The sequence below is a fragment of the Montipora capricornis genome, chromosome 7, assembly GCF_036669925.1.
Source record: "Montipora capricornis isolate CH-2021 chromosome 7, ASM3666992v2, whole genome shotgun sequence".
Classification (NCBI taxonomy): Eukaryota; Metazoa; Cnidaria; class Anthozoa; order Scleractinia; family Acroporidae; genus Montipora; species Montipora capricornis.
Window position 1 is genome coordinate 12,172,945 of NC_090889.1, and position 15,253 is coordinate 12,188,197.

Consider the following 15,253-nt stretch of genomic DNA (forward strand, 5'->3'; position numbering starts at 1 on the left):
ATTTGGTTGGGTGGTATTGAGCTGCAGCGTTCCAGTTAATATCAAGTGGGGGGGGGGGGGGGGCTGTCATAAAGACCATTTGAGGGGTCACCCAGAGTTCGTGCCCACATCGGCCCTTTGGCTCACACGTTAAATTATTTTGTAATGTCCTGTCCGATTTTGAGGTTTCTTACTTTTTTTAAGCTTTGGTAATAAGTTCACTTCAAGGTTAACAAAACTAGCTTGCAAGCAGGATATTCTGTTGAAAATGGAGCGCGGTCGAACTATGAGGGCTTGGTTACAAGTTTCTTTCTAGTATCCAAGCGCCTATATTTCGACCGCGCGCCATTTCAATGGTAAAGCCTGCTTGCTGGCTATAACAAAACGCGCCCTTGAGTAAAACCAAATTGCTCTGACGGACGTTTTCTTCCATGTGATGCAAGTCTTGTAGTTGCACAAAGCACACGTTTATTCTACACACTAAGGAAGGACCGACCATGTTGTTTCCGCTTCATAATTCCTCTTGTTGTCAGTCTAATCTGATGTCAGCCCAAAAAGGAACGCCAAAACCGGGAGTTACGAGTAAAAGGGAAGCCACAAGACAGATGAAGAAAAAAATAACACGGTTTTTGCATAAAACTCTGAATTTCAAATTCTCAGCCAAAGATTAATGACAATCGATCGTAAAAGCACTAATTTTTTTGCAGTCTCTGACTTCTATGATTCAAGGGAAATGTCATTTCCTGATTTCGAGCCGAAGGGGACTAAGTACGAGCCTGTTAATCATAAGATTAGCAACTATTGATCCACAAAGTCAGAAAGAGCACAGCGAAATTTACAAAAATCCTTTCGGGCTAGTTTTGACTGAGATACAGTCATTTAAGTACGTCAAAATTACAAAGCCGGACACAGCGTATGGATGGCCATACATTTTTTTGATTACGTTCTAATTCGCTTCGCTCAAACGAACGTAAAACATTTTACCCTTAAATTCCCGTAATACAAACAAATACCACGAGAAATATGGTAGGATGCGCAAGCGTATCCAAAACAGTTTATTATAAGATAGAAATTACAAAAAGAAATTGTTACTGCACTTTTTTTTTTTTTTTTTTACAACTCTTTAGATACTACTGTATGCAGAAACTAATCTACGCTCCATAATACGTTACAAACCTAAATACTTAGTTACATGCAACCTGTTTTCAAGGCGTTCTTCAAAAATACATATCCTTGGCAGAATCAGATTTCCACCTACCAGGAATTTTAAGTAGTCTTTCTGGAATCGAATTCCTACTATAGCGTACGGCAGCTGTAATGCCACCGGATCTTTAACTATGAAGACCATAAACATTAGGGTTGTATAGCCCAGCTGACTTAAGGTATCCCTTAAGATATCTCTACAGGTAGTATAAGAAATCTTTCCGCTCCTCAGGGTATAGCTAGAAGTACTACGGTGAAAAACAATTGGTCTAAATAAAGGGAGAGGACTGTTTAAGTCAATACCAGATAAATCTAAATAACGCTGTAAAACACCAACAGGACAGTACTTAGATCCAGATGCACTAATATAGGCGAAATTCCCTTCCCTATAAACATCTGTCTTACTACGAGGCACAAAAATTCTTATATAATCGCTGTGAAATTCGATATGCTCCGGAACGATATTGCATAATTCGTCATAACGAAAAAACCCTGCGAAGGCTAAAGAGCACAACGCAGCAATACGGAGATTCTTTAAATTAGCATCTTTCCAGTTATGAATATCTAAAATACGCCTTATAATTTCTGTGGAAATAGGCTTCTTTTTCATAACTGGCTATGACTTCTGGCGTTTAGCGGATTCGACGACATTTCTGCAAAATTCGCTATCTAAAGGATTACGATCCAAACTAGGGACAAAAGAATGTAACCATTTAAGGGCCGCATGGGCTAAAATTACTGAGGAGCTAGAAGCGGAAGACTGCTGAACTTCAAACAAATATAGAGAAACAACACTAAGAGGAAAAGGTAACTGCATGTTGAACTGTCTACTTTTAGACCAGTCCAAGAACTTTCTGATAACACGAACGTAAGCTTTAGTGGTCGAATCCGACCTGGACTTCAACATAACATTTAGCACTTCATAAACGTTGATTGAAGAAAACTGTTGAAAGCCTTTCCAAGAATTACTTGATAGCATAATCTGTAAAGACAAGAACAAAACATACATACTAGAAGAACAAAAGAAAGACAGAACATCCTTTAATAACCGTACAAAAATCAGTCATTGATGAGGCCAGTGCCACGTAAGACGTTAAATGATCGTATGGGCCAGTGCCGCGTAGATCAACAACCATTGATGAGGCCAGTGCCACGTAAGACGTTAAATGATCGTATGGGCCAGTGCCGCGTAGATCAACAACCATTGATTAGGCCAGTGCCACATAAATCAACTATACTCCTATTAGGACAGCACCATATGAAATGACAGACCAAACATTAGGCCAGTGCCTTACAAATAAACGGCATACTGCCTTGGCCAGCGCCAACAACTGAAAAAACATAGGCTAGTAGACACACCGTCCAATAAATTAATCAGTAAATTTTAGTCTAACGGCCTTCTGAGATTTAAGATAAGCTAATACGCGTGGGATGATACCAACTGGATGGACTACTAAGCAATTTTCCCCTCCAAGAGACTGAAAGAAAAATCAACACCCGAGGAATTGGGATTCCAAAACCTCGAGAAATACCTGGGGATCTTGCGGTTATAATAATTTGCAAAGCAATCTACACTATGCGGACCCCGCAAGCCATCGAGAAAAAGAAAAAATTCTTCAGTAATTTGCCAATCATCAGTATCAATTAAACGACTTATATAAACAGCTTGTTGATTCGAAGTGCGAGGGATCCACTGTACATCTAAATGAATTCCCGATCGGATACAAATATCAAAAATCCCTCTGGCCATTTGTGCAAACCTAATTTCATGCTGCCCACTTCAACAATCTGAGCAGCTACTTGGCTATCCGTAAACCACTTAACATGTGATCCAACACTGAGGCAAATGATTGCAAAGAAACTCAATAACAGACAGTTCTCTCCACATTGAACTTTGACCTCTCTCGTTCTCCGACCACGTTTTGTGGCACACAAAATCATTGTTAAAATCAGTAATTGCTCCACCTCCGGTGGAACTGGCGTCAGAATACACAAAATAACTTGGTACCTTACTCACAAAGCAATACCTAGTGTTGATATTAACCATACTTTCCTTCCAAAAATACAGTTCTTCCTTGCAGTAATCGTCAAGAAGGGATATAGAATCCCAATTATCCCTGCACGCGGTGGACAAGACACAATGTCTGGTCATTATCCTGCCAATGTTACCAACTACAGGACATGTATAGATAACTTGACCTGTGAAGGAAGACAACTCTCTCGCGGTAACTTTGAAATCGGTTTCAATAATATGATCAATTGAGTTAATGATCTTAACAATTCTCCTTTCCACAATTTAAAAGTACCTAATGCAGCATTCCAGGTAATACCCAGCCAGTCCAATACTTGGGTGGGTTCCCATACCGATTTATCTTCATTGACAACAAAACCTGCGTTGCACAAATCCGCCCTTACAGCCCGGGCCTTAATGAGACAACTTTCTCTATCCTGAACAATCGCCCAACCATCATCCAAGAAGATGGCTTTACAAAGACCCTGTACTCTCCAATAACTTCAAAACCTTAGTAAAAACCCAAGGGGCAGAGGACAGACCGAACGGGAGCACAGAAAAAACATAAAATATTTCCTTAATGGAATCGGGCGCACGCCATGAAAACCCCAGAGAAGTTTGGTGCTCTTGTGCAATGTCTACATGATGGTAACCACTTTTTAAATCGAAGGAAAATATGAACCCATCCTTCACAAAATAAGACATAGCAATTTTCCAGTCCTCTTACTTAACACTCTGCTTAATTAATGACTTGTTGACATGACGCAAATCGAGAATAAGCTCTTCTTACCGCATGGTTGTTCAGAAACTGACAAAGGATTTACAACAAAAGGCTGCTCATTAACCAAACGCACCCGGTCTGAATTAAGGAGCTCAAGAACAGCTTGATCCACAAAAACAGCATAAATACAAGCCGACTTATTATTTTTCAGTTTTACGGCCAACGGAAAACTAATGAATGGCAGTCTGTAGCAATTTTCAATAATAGACAAAATGAAATCCGGAGCACCTATAGATCTGCAGAAAACTAAATTATTCTTCAGATTACCCTTAACACGTAATGAATGTCAGCTTTCAAGTTCGTAATCCTGTGTAAACTGATGTACCTGCGCCAAGGCATCATCATTGCTTTTGTTGAGCTGATTGGCCTGAGGTTGGCTTGTTGTAGGAGATTCCAGGGAAAGAATTGTAGCTAAGGGGCTGGTAACTTCCCGGCCAGAACAAGGATTGGCAGTCCTTAGCCCAGTGTCCAAATTTGCCGCATATGAAACAGCGGAAGAAGTCGCCAAAAGCGTCTCTACGGCCTGAAAGATAAAGGCAATGACGAAACCTGTAGTAAACGGGAGGTGGGGGGGGGGGGGGGGGAGGGGGGAAGGCTTAAAGCAGAAAGATGAATAAACTGTATGGAACCGCAAGCGTGAATGGTACTCAAGAGACAGCGGAGGGTATAAATACTAATAACTGGCCAATCCCTGACAAACATGAAAAACAGAATGCACAATAGTGGGTGCGGCAGGTGTGAAATGAAAACACCGCAACTAATTACTTGGAATACCAGCGGAAAATATATTTACGTTCTAATTCGCTTCGCTCAAACGAACGTAAAACATTTTACCCTTAAATTCCCGTAATACAAACAAATACCACGAGAAATATGGTAGGATGCGCAAGCGTATCCAAAACACCCATGAACATACAAAGTATAGAGGAGACTCTTTATCTTATACCACGAAAAAGTTGATTATCAGTGCCCAAAGCAATTCTTGGTTTCTTTCCACGATCACTGGAGAGTTGTTCTTTTTGGCGTCTCTTGCGACTCGCAGCTTCCCTTGCCTTCTTAAGACGTTTTTCATCTTCGGAGCCGGATGCAAGTTCGTCTGACTCGTACTCGGCTACGACCTGCCAGCCGTCCATGCTTTTATCAGCGATTTTTATCAGCTTCTGCCGCTTTCGAATACGTTGCCTGCCTTCTTGGGAAAGCTTCTTGATTTGCGACAACTTTGGCTCGATGCTTTCACTCTCGGTTTCAATACTTTCCAAAATGGTATCCAGCTCGGCATTAAGCTCAAATTGTTTCTGGTTTCCTTTGAACTTTAGCTGCACAACTTCTTTATCTAACTTACTTCTATGCTCGATTTGCTTTCCTTTGTCTTCTAATTTTTTTTTTTTCTCAAGAAAATCTTTGAACATGGAAAAGACTTGATCAACGGCTGCTGAGTTGCCTCCACTGTCACCCGAAGACGTTTGGAATACTTCAGCCGAAACGGACGAACCTTCGCTCTGTATCTGGTCGTTGGGCATCACACGAATAGATGGGCTTAAAGCAGAAAGATGAATAAACTGTATGGAACCGCAAGCGTGAATGGTACTCAAGAGACAGCGGAGGGTATAAATACTAATAACTGGCCAATCCCTGACAAACATGAAAAACAGAATGCACAATAGTGGGTGCGGCAGGTGTGAAATGAAAACACCGCAACTAATTACTTGGAATACCAGCGGAAAATATATCAATTTTAACGTCTTTAAATGACTGTATCTCGATTAACACGAAACTTGAGGATTTATTTTGTAAAGCTTGGTGTGCACGTTCTGACTATGTGGATCAATAGTTGTTTATCATATACTTTGCAGACTCGTACCTTGTCCCCCTCGGCTTGAAATCAGGCAATGATATTCTGTCAAAATGAAGGAACTGATCACCTGCTAGGCAACCAAAAGAGTGCACGTGATCACCTTGTGTCAAGGGTCTTGTTTACATTGATTTATAGTGAATATACTACAGGGAAGAACGTTAATCGTTCTTCGCTTTCAGAGTTAAACAACTAAGAAACGTCCGTCTTTCGTTATTGGGGTAGTGCACTGTAAGTGTAAGTACACTACACACTATGTCACCAGGTTGAAAGAGTGTATGAGTGTGGTGGCAATAGGCCCGCAACGCGTGCATAAATCAAGAAAATAAAGAGGTCTGTTAAAAGAGTGCTTGAATTTTAACATATCAGCCGCCAAATGGGCAAGCCGCTTCTTTTTTCAAAATGATGGAATTTACCTGGTGATAAATAACCTCGTCTAGGAAAGTGAATTTTTGACCATGCAGAAACAATGCCGGTCAACGATTGTGATCTTCGTGTTGAATTCGCACATTTCTTGTCGAAACTTTATAACACTCGAAAGAAAAAACAAACAAACAAGCTAAGAAAAAGGAAAACCCATTGTCTTGCCATCAATCCAAGTGTCTCGGATGTATCCTTTGTTTCGTGAGTTGTTAGTAACACGCAAGGAAACTTGATCACAAGCGGCCGCTGAAATCGATTTGAATTCCGATTTACTTGTGCAGCCAAAAGTACAATAGAAAATTGAACGTAGCAAAAAGCTCCCAAAATGTTTTTCGCTGATGGTAACTTTTTATCTTCGTGGCACAAACTTTATGTTGTTTTCATGTCGCACCTTTTGTTTCTGATGGCACTTTTTTTTCTCAATTGACACTACCTAAAAACTTCATTCCGGCTCTTCCTAAAAACTGTGTATCAATATTTATTTAATTTTGTATTAGTAATTGCTTTGCATAAAGCAGGCTAACAAAATCTGTACCTTGCTTAGTTTTGCATTTTCCCACGTGTGCGGAGAAATTTTGGTGAGAAATTTGCCTCAAGAGGCTGTGAGGATAAATTCAAACATGTTTGATATTTTTGGCCTCGCGAGGCAAATTCCTTGTTGTGTGCGGCCATCGTTAGAATCGAGCTGAGCTTAGTTTAATCCAGTATCTAATCAAAATACATGGCATACTCACGTGACTTCAGCTGTTCATCATGTTGTCGGAGGAAGAAATTCCAACGTCACTGAAGTCAATGAGGAACTTGCCTCGCGAAGCGAAAAATATCAACCATGTTTGATTTTATCCGCTCGGCCTCGCGAGGCGAATTTCTCACCAAAATTTCCCAGCACACGTGAGGAAACGGCTGAGCAAACCGCCTCGCGAGGCAGCTTGCTCAGCTCTTTCCTCACCGAGTGCGGGGGGCTTTAGGTAAACGAAACCATAGAACTTACTAATACAGGAGTTGGGAGAGCGTTTAATAACTTCACTTTGAAAACCTAAATCGGGTAAAACAAGGGTTGCATCTCTTTTTGGAACTGTGGAATGATTCTGATATTTTTTTAAGACATCATACATGTGGTAACAAATAATTCCTTCCGTGTAACCGTCTTGGAGTGATAGCTTTTTAATTTGAGAGTAGACTGTAACAAAGAGGATGTTGAACAAATGGGGAAACAGCGGTTGGTAAGTGCGCGAATCAAATTAATTTTATACTTCCTGGGTGTAAAGGAGTCACATTTTGTGAAGAGACTCTTAAAAGTTTTCTTTCTGTAGACCGTTGTTGAGAAAGTGTTTTTTTTTTTATTGCATTTGACGAGAATATTTAAAAACGGAAATTCGTGAATTTCCACAACCACCATAGTTAACTTAATATTGGCATGCCTATTGTTAAGGTAATGTGGAAATCTTTCAGCACCGGTTTTACTGTCAAACATGGTGAAAGTGCTATCTACCTATCTGAAACAAATGGATGGACAGTCCTTCACATTTTTTACCCATTTCTCCTCAAAGTGGCACCATAGGCAGCCCAAGCTCGCGTCACTACAGACAGCCGTTGAGAATTTAAACGCGTTATAAGACTCTGTATGGGAAATAAAATACCGTCGATTATGAAGCCTAAAAAATGCTCAATTTAACGTTCATTCAATAAAATGAATAAAAATGACTGACCTCTGGTGTATTCTTGTGCCTTTTAGAGCTTATTTTACCGTTTCGGGAAGTCCGTGTTTTCAATGTTCTAAGACGAAGTCAAGGCTGCACACTAAGATTTCGACCGTTGTCACCTCGGAGGCGGTTTGCGACTCGAAAATCCATCCCAGCCGCGATCTTTTCACGCAAAGCTAAAGCCACATCATTTGCGAACCTCCGTAAATGTTTCGTCGTCAAAAATCCCCACGCATTTGGCTGGAAATGAGCATTTTCTGCTTCGATTCCACGATAGCTGATGAATTTAACAGCTGCTGATAACCGGACAGTACACGGAGCTTGGGTCCGAGTCAAATTAACTCCACCCGATGAGGTACAGTCATTTCATGTACAACACTTACCCCATCCCCACAGCGTCACTCGTAACCATGGAGCTGTTCGAGAAGCCGCTGTGGGGATGGGGTAAGTGTTGTACATGAAATGACTGTACCTTATCGGGTGGAGTTAATTTGACCTCGGACCCAAGCTCTGTGTCCTGTGCGGTTATCAGTTGCTGTTAAATTCATCAGCTATCGTGGAATCGAAGCAGAAAATGCTCATTTCCAGCCAAGTGTGTGGGGATTTTTGACTACGAAACATTTACGGAGGTTCGCAAATGATGTGACTTAAGCTTTGCGTGAAAAAATCACGGCTGGGATGGATTTTCGAGTCGCAAACCGCCTCTGAGGTGACAACGGTCGAACTCTTAGTTTGCAGCCTTGACTTCGTCTTAGAACATTGAAAACACGGACTTCCTGAAACGGTAAAATAAGCTCCACAAGGCACAAGAATACACCAGAGGTGAATCTTTTTTATTCATTTTATTGAATGAATGTTAAATTGAGCATTTTTTAGGCTTCATAATCGACGGTATTTTATTTCCCATACAAAGTCGTATAACGCGTATTCAGACTCAACGGCTGTGTGTAGTGACGCGAGCCTGGGCTGCCTATGGTGGCACAAGAAAATAGTGGGTAAAACAGGTCCTAATCACTGCTTTCATCTAAGAAAAATAATATTAAATTATTCTGTCTTTCTTGGGTAGTCAGTTGTTATCTGAAGGCAGAATATAAAATCAGGGCTTTTGTCTGAAAAAAACAAAACAAAAACAATTATTAAATTATTCTGTCTTTCTTGGGTAGTCAGTTCATTTGAGCTGTTGTTATCTGAAGGCAGATTATAATATCAATCCGCAGTACTTAAAAAAATATGTAACATTAAGTTATTCTGTCTTTCTTGGGTATATAGTCAGTTCATTCGAGCTGTTGGTATCTGAAGACAGGATATAAAATCAGTGCTTTTATGTAACGGAAAATGATATTAAGTTATTCTGTCTTTCTTGGGTAGTCAGTTCATTCGAGCTGTTGTTATCTGAAGGCAGACTCACTATTAGCAAATGATTATTATTATTACTGAGTTATTTTGTCTTTCTTGGGTAGTCAGTTCATTTGAGCTATTGTTATCTGAAGGCAGAATATAAAATCAGTCCTTTTGTAAAATAACTTAGCATTATTCAATACTTTTTTGAGCTGTTGTCATCTGAAGGCAGATTATAATATCAATCGTCAGTACTTAAAAAAAATATGTAACATTAAGTTATTCTGTCTTTCTTGGGTAGTCAGTTCATTCGAGCTGTTGTTATCTGAAGGCAGACTCACTATTAGCAAATGATTATTATTATTACTGAGTTATTTTGTCTTTCTTGGGTAGTCAGTTCATTTGAGCTATTGTTATCTGAAGGCAGAATATAAAATCAGTCCTTTTGTAAAATAACTTAGCATTATTCAATACTTTTTTGGGTAGAATCTAAGTTCATCTGTATCTTTTTCTTTCCTTTGATTTTTCACATTTGTAGCCATTGCAAAAAGAAAAAAAGAAGTAAATAAATAAGCATTTGGAACGTTTTTGTATAAAGTAGTGTAGCATTAATATGCTGTCGCCAAATTACCATTTCTCTTGTTGTAAGAAATATGTCATTATCGATCGCACAGCGCTGAAATTGCATTAAATATTCTTTGAATGGTTGTTTGCCATTAGAATCTTTGGGAAGTTTAACCGGCTTTTTAATTTTTCGACCAGCCGCAGTTGACTCCCGAGATGACTTTGGTATATAAAGGCTTGGCAAAACATCGTTGCTATGGAACGGATTTAAAGATGGTACCAGTGGTGTGGGATTATTGTCTACAATCGGCTTGTTTTAAGCAGTTAAATAAATCTTTATGTCGCGTTCTTTGTTTCATCCAGTAGTTATAAAGCATTTTCGTTTTTCTATATTGTAACTTGACATTTTTTGTCAAGTGCTCCTTTCCTCTTTCCCAATGGTAAACCCATGGCGTTTGTCTAGTGCAAACAACGAAATCTGGAAATCTGAACTCTGGCATCTTATCTTGCGTAATCGTCTCCATTTGGTTTCATTTTTCTGTTCTTTGAAGGCAAGATAATGGCAAGAAACAAGCGGAAAAATATTAAAGACAGAGAAAAACTTAAAGGGATTCGGATTGAAGCAAGAAAACGTTGGAGGAAAAAGAAAGCGAAAGCCAAAGATCTCAAGGAGGCCATAGAACGTACTTTCGAGCTAGAAGTTAGACCCAAGGTTGTTATTGCAGCCGAATTACCCGAAGCAGGAGCAGGGTTTGTGGCTAAGTCAGAACCGGCTAAACGTTGTGTGCCAAGGAAAAACCAGGTTGCCGTGGATGTTTCGTCAAAATCCAAGAGCACAAAATTAAGGGAGTCCCGCACCCCAACATCTGTCCCAATGAAAGAAATTCATCCCTGTGAGGTTGCTAAATCAATGAAATTTTTGGGATGCAGTTCGTTTGGCACATGTTACTTGGCGTATTACAGAGGGATTCCAGTAGCCGTGAAAGAATTTAGGCTTCGGAAATCAAGGTCACCGGATGAAATCAAAAAGGACGTTGTTAGAGAAGCGAGGATGATCGGTCTTCTTGGTGACCACCGGGCTCTCCCTTTACTGATTGGGGTTATCAAAAAATCTTTGCCGCTAAGGCTGATAACTCAGTTCCATGGCGAGAGTGACTCCTGCACCACTTTACACAAAGAGATCAAAAGAAAAAAACTTGATTAGACGTCTTGGCATGAAATTCTAAAAAAATTCATTAAAGCCCTGAACCACATGCATGACGCCGGTGTCATTAATAACGACCTTAAATCGAACGTTGTCCTAGAAAAACGTGAAAAAGAATGGAATCCTGTCGTCATTGATTTTGGGAAGGCGCGACATATTTCCAACCCCAAACCTGTGATGGACTTGTCAATTTTCGCACAAGAAGAGTACCGACAGTCATACCCCCACATCGCGCCAGAAATTATTAGTGGAAAAGGGCAACAGAGTAAGGCGTCTGATGTCTTTTCTTTCGGAAAGATTGCATTGAAAGTTTTAAATTTATTACCCTCTGAATCAGCGCTTTCACTGAATATGGCAAAGAAATTAACCGAGGATCCAGCAAAGCGCCCACGATTAAATGACTTTGCCGATGTATTAGACACGCTTGACTGATGCTGATTTCAAGAAATGCCATGTTGCGCGTTCGTTTTCAGTCGACTTTTGATTGAAACGACTCAGTCGCGATGAGTCTTTCGTGGAAGGGATTTGCTGTGTAGTTTCCTGTTATGCAAATTGTAACCTTGCTTTTTCCGTACAAATGACATTATTTCAATCCGTCCTTGTGCATTGTTAAACAGCTTATTGGTGCGTATAAAAGAGAGGAACTTTATTACGTGTCTAGTCGTTCTAGCGCTGGGGGACTAATTGGGGACACTGTAAACTGAAATTAACAATTAACGCAAATCAAATCAAATGTTGGTTTTTGAGGAGAGGGGAAACTTCAGTACCCGGAGAAGACCTCTCGGTGCAGAGTAGAGAGTCAACAAACAACCGACATATGACGCCAAGTCTGGGAATCGAGCCCGGGTCACATTAGTGGGAGGCGAGTGCTCTCACCACTGCGCCATTCCAGCACCCCCAAGAGATAGTTTAGTGAAGAAAGAATGACAAAAAGTTGAAGCGAGCTTCAATATAATTATGTAGGTATATTTTATAATTGTGGGTTCGTATTGTTGAAATCGGCGTGTTAGGAATTACGACGAGACACTGAAGCGTAACACAACTTTAATCCACTGGACTCGGCTACACTTCGATTTACAAAGGGGATGTATACGAGTGAAATGCTACGACGTACAAAAACCTTCGATAACAAGAGCGGGAACAACAACGAAAGTCACATGGAACTCTAAGTCCTACACACTAGGGTGGGGTTAGTATAACTATTCACAGGTCCAGTCTCTCGGGCTTCTTTGTAACTCTTCCAGAACGAGTACGGGCTGTAACATTCTCCCCACCTTGTCCTCCTTCGGGGAGGACAACGCCCAAATTAGGCTTGGAAACAGGTATACTTGCAGCATGAACAGTGTTCGTTTGTGGCTTCTCCCCACCATGGACTGGATCCTCTGCTTCGGGGCTTACTTGTGAAGCTGCTAACTCAATCTCAAACTTGTGTAAACCTTGAACGGGTCTGGTGTAGAAACTGTTATGCGCTCTAACTGTAGCGGTCCGTACAAGTCCGTCGTTACCTGGATAAACCCTTTCAACTTTATATTAGCCAAGGGCCATTTGGTGCTCGGCACATTGTCGTCAGAAATAAGTACAATGTCGCCTACTCGAATTGAAGCAATCTCTTTATGCCACTTGTATCTTACCGAGGAGATGTAGGTACTCTTGTTTCCAACGCTTCCAGTAGTGATTGAGTAGTCACTGCAGGTAGAGATACCTTTCGACACTCCTCTTACTGGTCTCCTCTAAGCTACTTTCTTCCCTTTCCGGTAACTGATTAATTGGCCTACCAATTGCAAGGTAAGCAGGTGTAATAGGTAACGGGTCTCTGCAATCATCACTTACTAAGGTCAACGGCCGCGAGTTAATATACCTTCGATTCTGACCAGCAATGTGTTCAGCTCAAAAAAGGTGAGAAGCGCCCTTCCAAGGACCTTACGCAGTGGTTCTTTTATCGCTCTGCAAAATCGTTCCCACCATCCACCTCTCCATGGGGAACGCTCTGTGATGAATTTCCACTTGATCCCTCGTGATGAGAACTCTGACTTGATTTGATCTTGATCCAGCGTACTCCACATTCTTTGAGTTTCAGTAGTGGGTTTATCGTATAATTTCTGAATTTCCCTGCTTGCTGCATTGTCTGACCACAACGTATGGCAAAGACCTCTGCGACTCGTCATGCGTGTAAGTTCCAGGTGATCCATACGAGATGATGCGCATGTGAAAATACACACATATGCTTTCTTAATGTTTAAGCCCTCTTTCACATACAGTGGTCCCGCAAAATCAGTCCCAACATGCGCGAAAGCTCTGGCAACTGACCCATTTTCTGGGCGCAAGGTCCAACTCGTTGTCTTTGGCAAGCTACACATCTTCTGATAAAACGTTTAACCTCACGTCTTCTTTGAGTTAGCCAAACTTTCTGCCTTAAAGTTGATAATACGGTTTCTGGACCAGCATGCAACATGTTCTTATGTACATCTTGCACCATCTTGGCAACTTCAGGGTGTCCTTGAGGCAAGATTATTTGATGCTTGCTCTGTTCGTGAAGATCAGCAAACTGTAGTCTCCCACCAACTCTTAATACCTGATCATCTCTGTCATAATAAGGGTCCAGTCTCAGGAGGCGGTTGTTACTGGGAAGTACTTCTCCAGCTTTCAGTTTCTCGAATTCTTCTTTGTAGACCACTTCCTGCACCAACATACAACATTTAATCTCGACTTGCCTCACCTCGTCCGCCGACAGTTCCCTTTCACAAGACCTAGACTTAGTCTTAAACAATTAGACCGCTCTCAATACATAAGCAGTTACTCGAATCAACTTTAACCATGTCCCGCAGCGTGACATATCAACCAGTGGTTCTGCAACGACTGCTGTATACACATGGGTAGTTCTTTTTTCCTCGCAAGCTTCGGCGGGAGCAGCTTCGCTTTCGGGTTGAGCGGGTAGTGGTTCACAAGGCGAGGACATCCATTGAGGTCCATTCCACCACAAAGTGCTTGAAATCATATCACTACAGCTTAACCCACGCGTCAACAAGTCTGCATGATTCTCCTTACTTCCACAATACCTCCATCACTCAGGATCCCATGTTGACTGTACCTCAGCCACACGATTGGCAACAAATGGCTTCCAGGAAGAACTCTGCCTTTTTATCCAATGCAGTGCCACCATACTATCTGACCAACACACAACCCTAGCCACCTTCATTGGAAAAGCCCCTACAACAAATTTTAGCAACCTGGCATTTACAACTGCTGCTAAAAGTTCCAGCCTTGGAAGTGACACCTTCTTAATGGGCGCAACTCTGGACTTCGATATTACCAGCTGTGAGGATACATTGTCTTGCTTGTTTCTTATTCGAATGTACACTGCTGCTCCATACGCCTTGGGGGAAGCATCTCCAAAACCATGCACCTCTACCACAGAGTCTTGCGTAATACCATTTCCGAAGCATCGAGGGATCCGGATAGTCACATCCTTTAGCTGCAACGACTCGGACTTCCAACTTAACCACTTTGCTTTAGTGTCGCTATCCAACGGGTCATCCCACTTTAATCCTTTCAACCACAACTCTTGGAAAAGGATTTTGGCTCTAACAGTGAAGGGTGATATCAGTCCCAGTGGGTCAAACATTTTCGATGCCAGACTAAGTAGACTTCTCTTTGACATTGGATCATGGGATGAGATGATTCCACTCGATGCGAGGAATCTAAAGTGGTCAGAGTCCCATGACACGCCAAGTGCTTTTAGGGGGTCGCTCGAATTGAACTCCACGAATGGCGATGAGGCTCTTTTAGCTGGATCAATAGCATCCATTACTAGCTCTGAGTTACTTGCCCACTTGGTCAAATTGAATGCCGCTGTCATCATAATTTCTGACATTTCTTGTTGAACCTACTGTATCGGCTCCTGTCAGGCAGTCATCGACATACATATTTTGTAAAATTTCTTCTACTGCATACGGGGACATTTCTTTGTATTTGTTTACATGAGCGTGGACTGTAGCAATTGCAAGGAAAGGACTTGCGTTCACACCGAAAGTCAATCTCTGCATTCTGTACACCTTTGGTGCTTCGTTAGGCTGTAAATCTCTCCACAGGTAGCGGTGAACATCTCTGTCCTCTGGTGCTAGTTTGACTTGCAGAAACATCTTTTCAATGTCTGCTATGAGACCAATTTTGTGTGTTCTAAATCGAATCAGTACAG

At 41.3% G+C, this 15,253-nt stretch overlaps 2 protein-coding genes across 2 annotated transcripts in view; both read right to left on the reverse strand.

The window, feature by feature from the left end:
- Positions 1-12,261: 12,261 nt before the first annotated feature.
- On the reverse strand, positions 12,262-14,863 carry LOC138055644 (uncharacterized). Its single transcript, XM_068901530.1, has 3 exons — positions 14,147-14,863; positions 13,441-13,735; positions 12,262-12,563 (listed from the first exon to the last, which is right to left on the reverse strand). Exons 1-3 carry the CDS (start codon positions 14,861-14,863, stop codon positions 12,262-12,264), a joined length of 1,314 nt encoding a protein of 437 aa, XP_068757631.1.
- A 13-nt stretch (positions 14,864-14,876) lies between these two features.
- The window catches only part of LOC138055645 (uncharacterized), an 891-nt gene continuing 514 nt past the window's right edge, over positions 14,877-15,253 (reverse strand). The window contains exon 1 of the mRNA XM_068901531.1: positions 14,877-15,253. This exon is cut by the window's right edge and continues 514 nt beyond it. Coding sequence (XP_068757632.1) covers positions 14,877-15,253 — 377 coding nt within the window.

What these genes read in the sequence shown, in the direction of transcription:
- LOC138055644 (XM_068901530.1), bottom strand. Translation starts at nt 14,863, where the DNA reads ATGGATGCTATTGATCCAGCTAAAAGAGCCTCATCGCCATTCGTGGAG. An exon ending in TTGCCAATCGTGTGGCTGAG is followed by an intron (nt 13,736 to 14,146) that starts GTACAGTCAACA and finishes ATGTTGGTGCAG; the next exon opens with GAAGTGGTCTACAAAGAAGA. An exon ending in TTGGCTAACTCAAAGAAGAC is followed by an intron (nt 12,564 to 13,440) that starts GTGAGGTTAAAC and finishes GGGTTTATCCAG; the next exon opens with GTAACGACGGACTTGTACGG.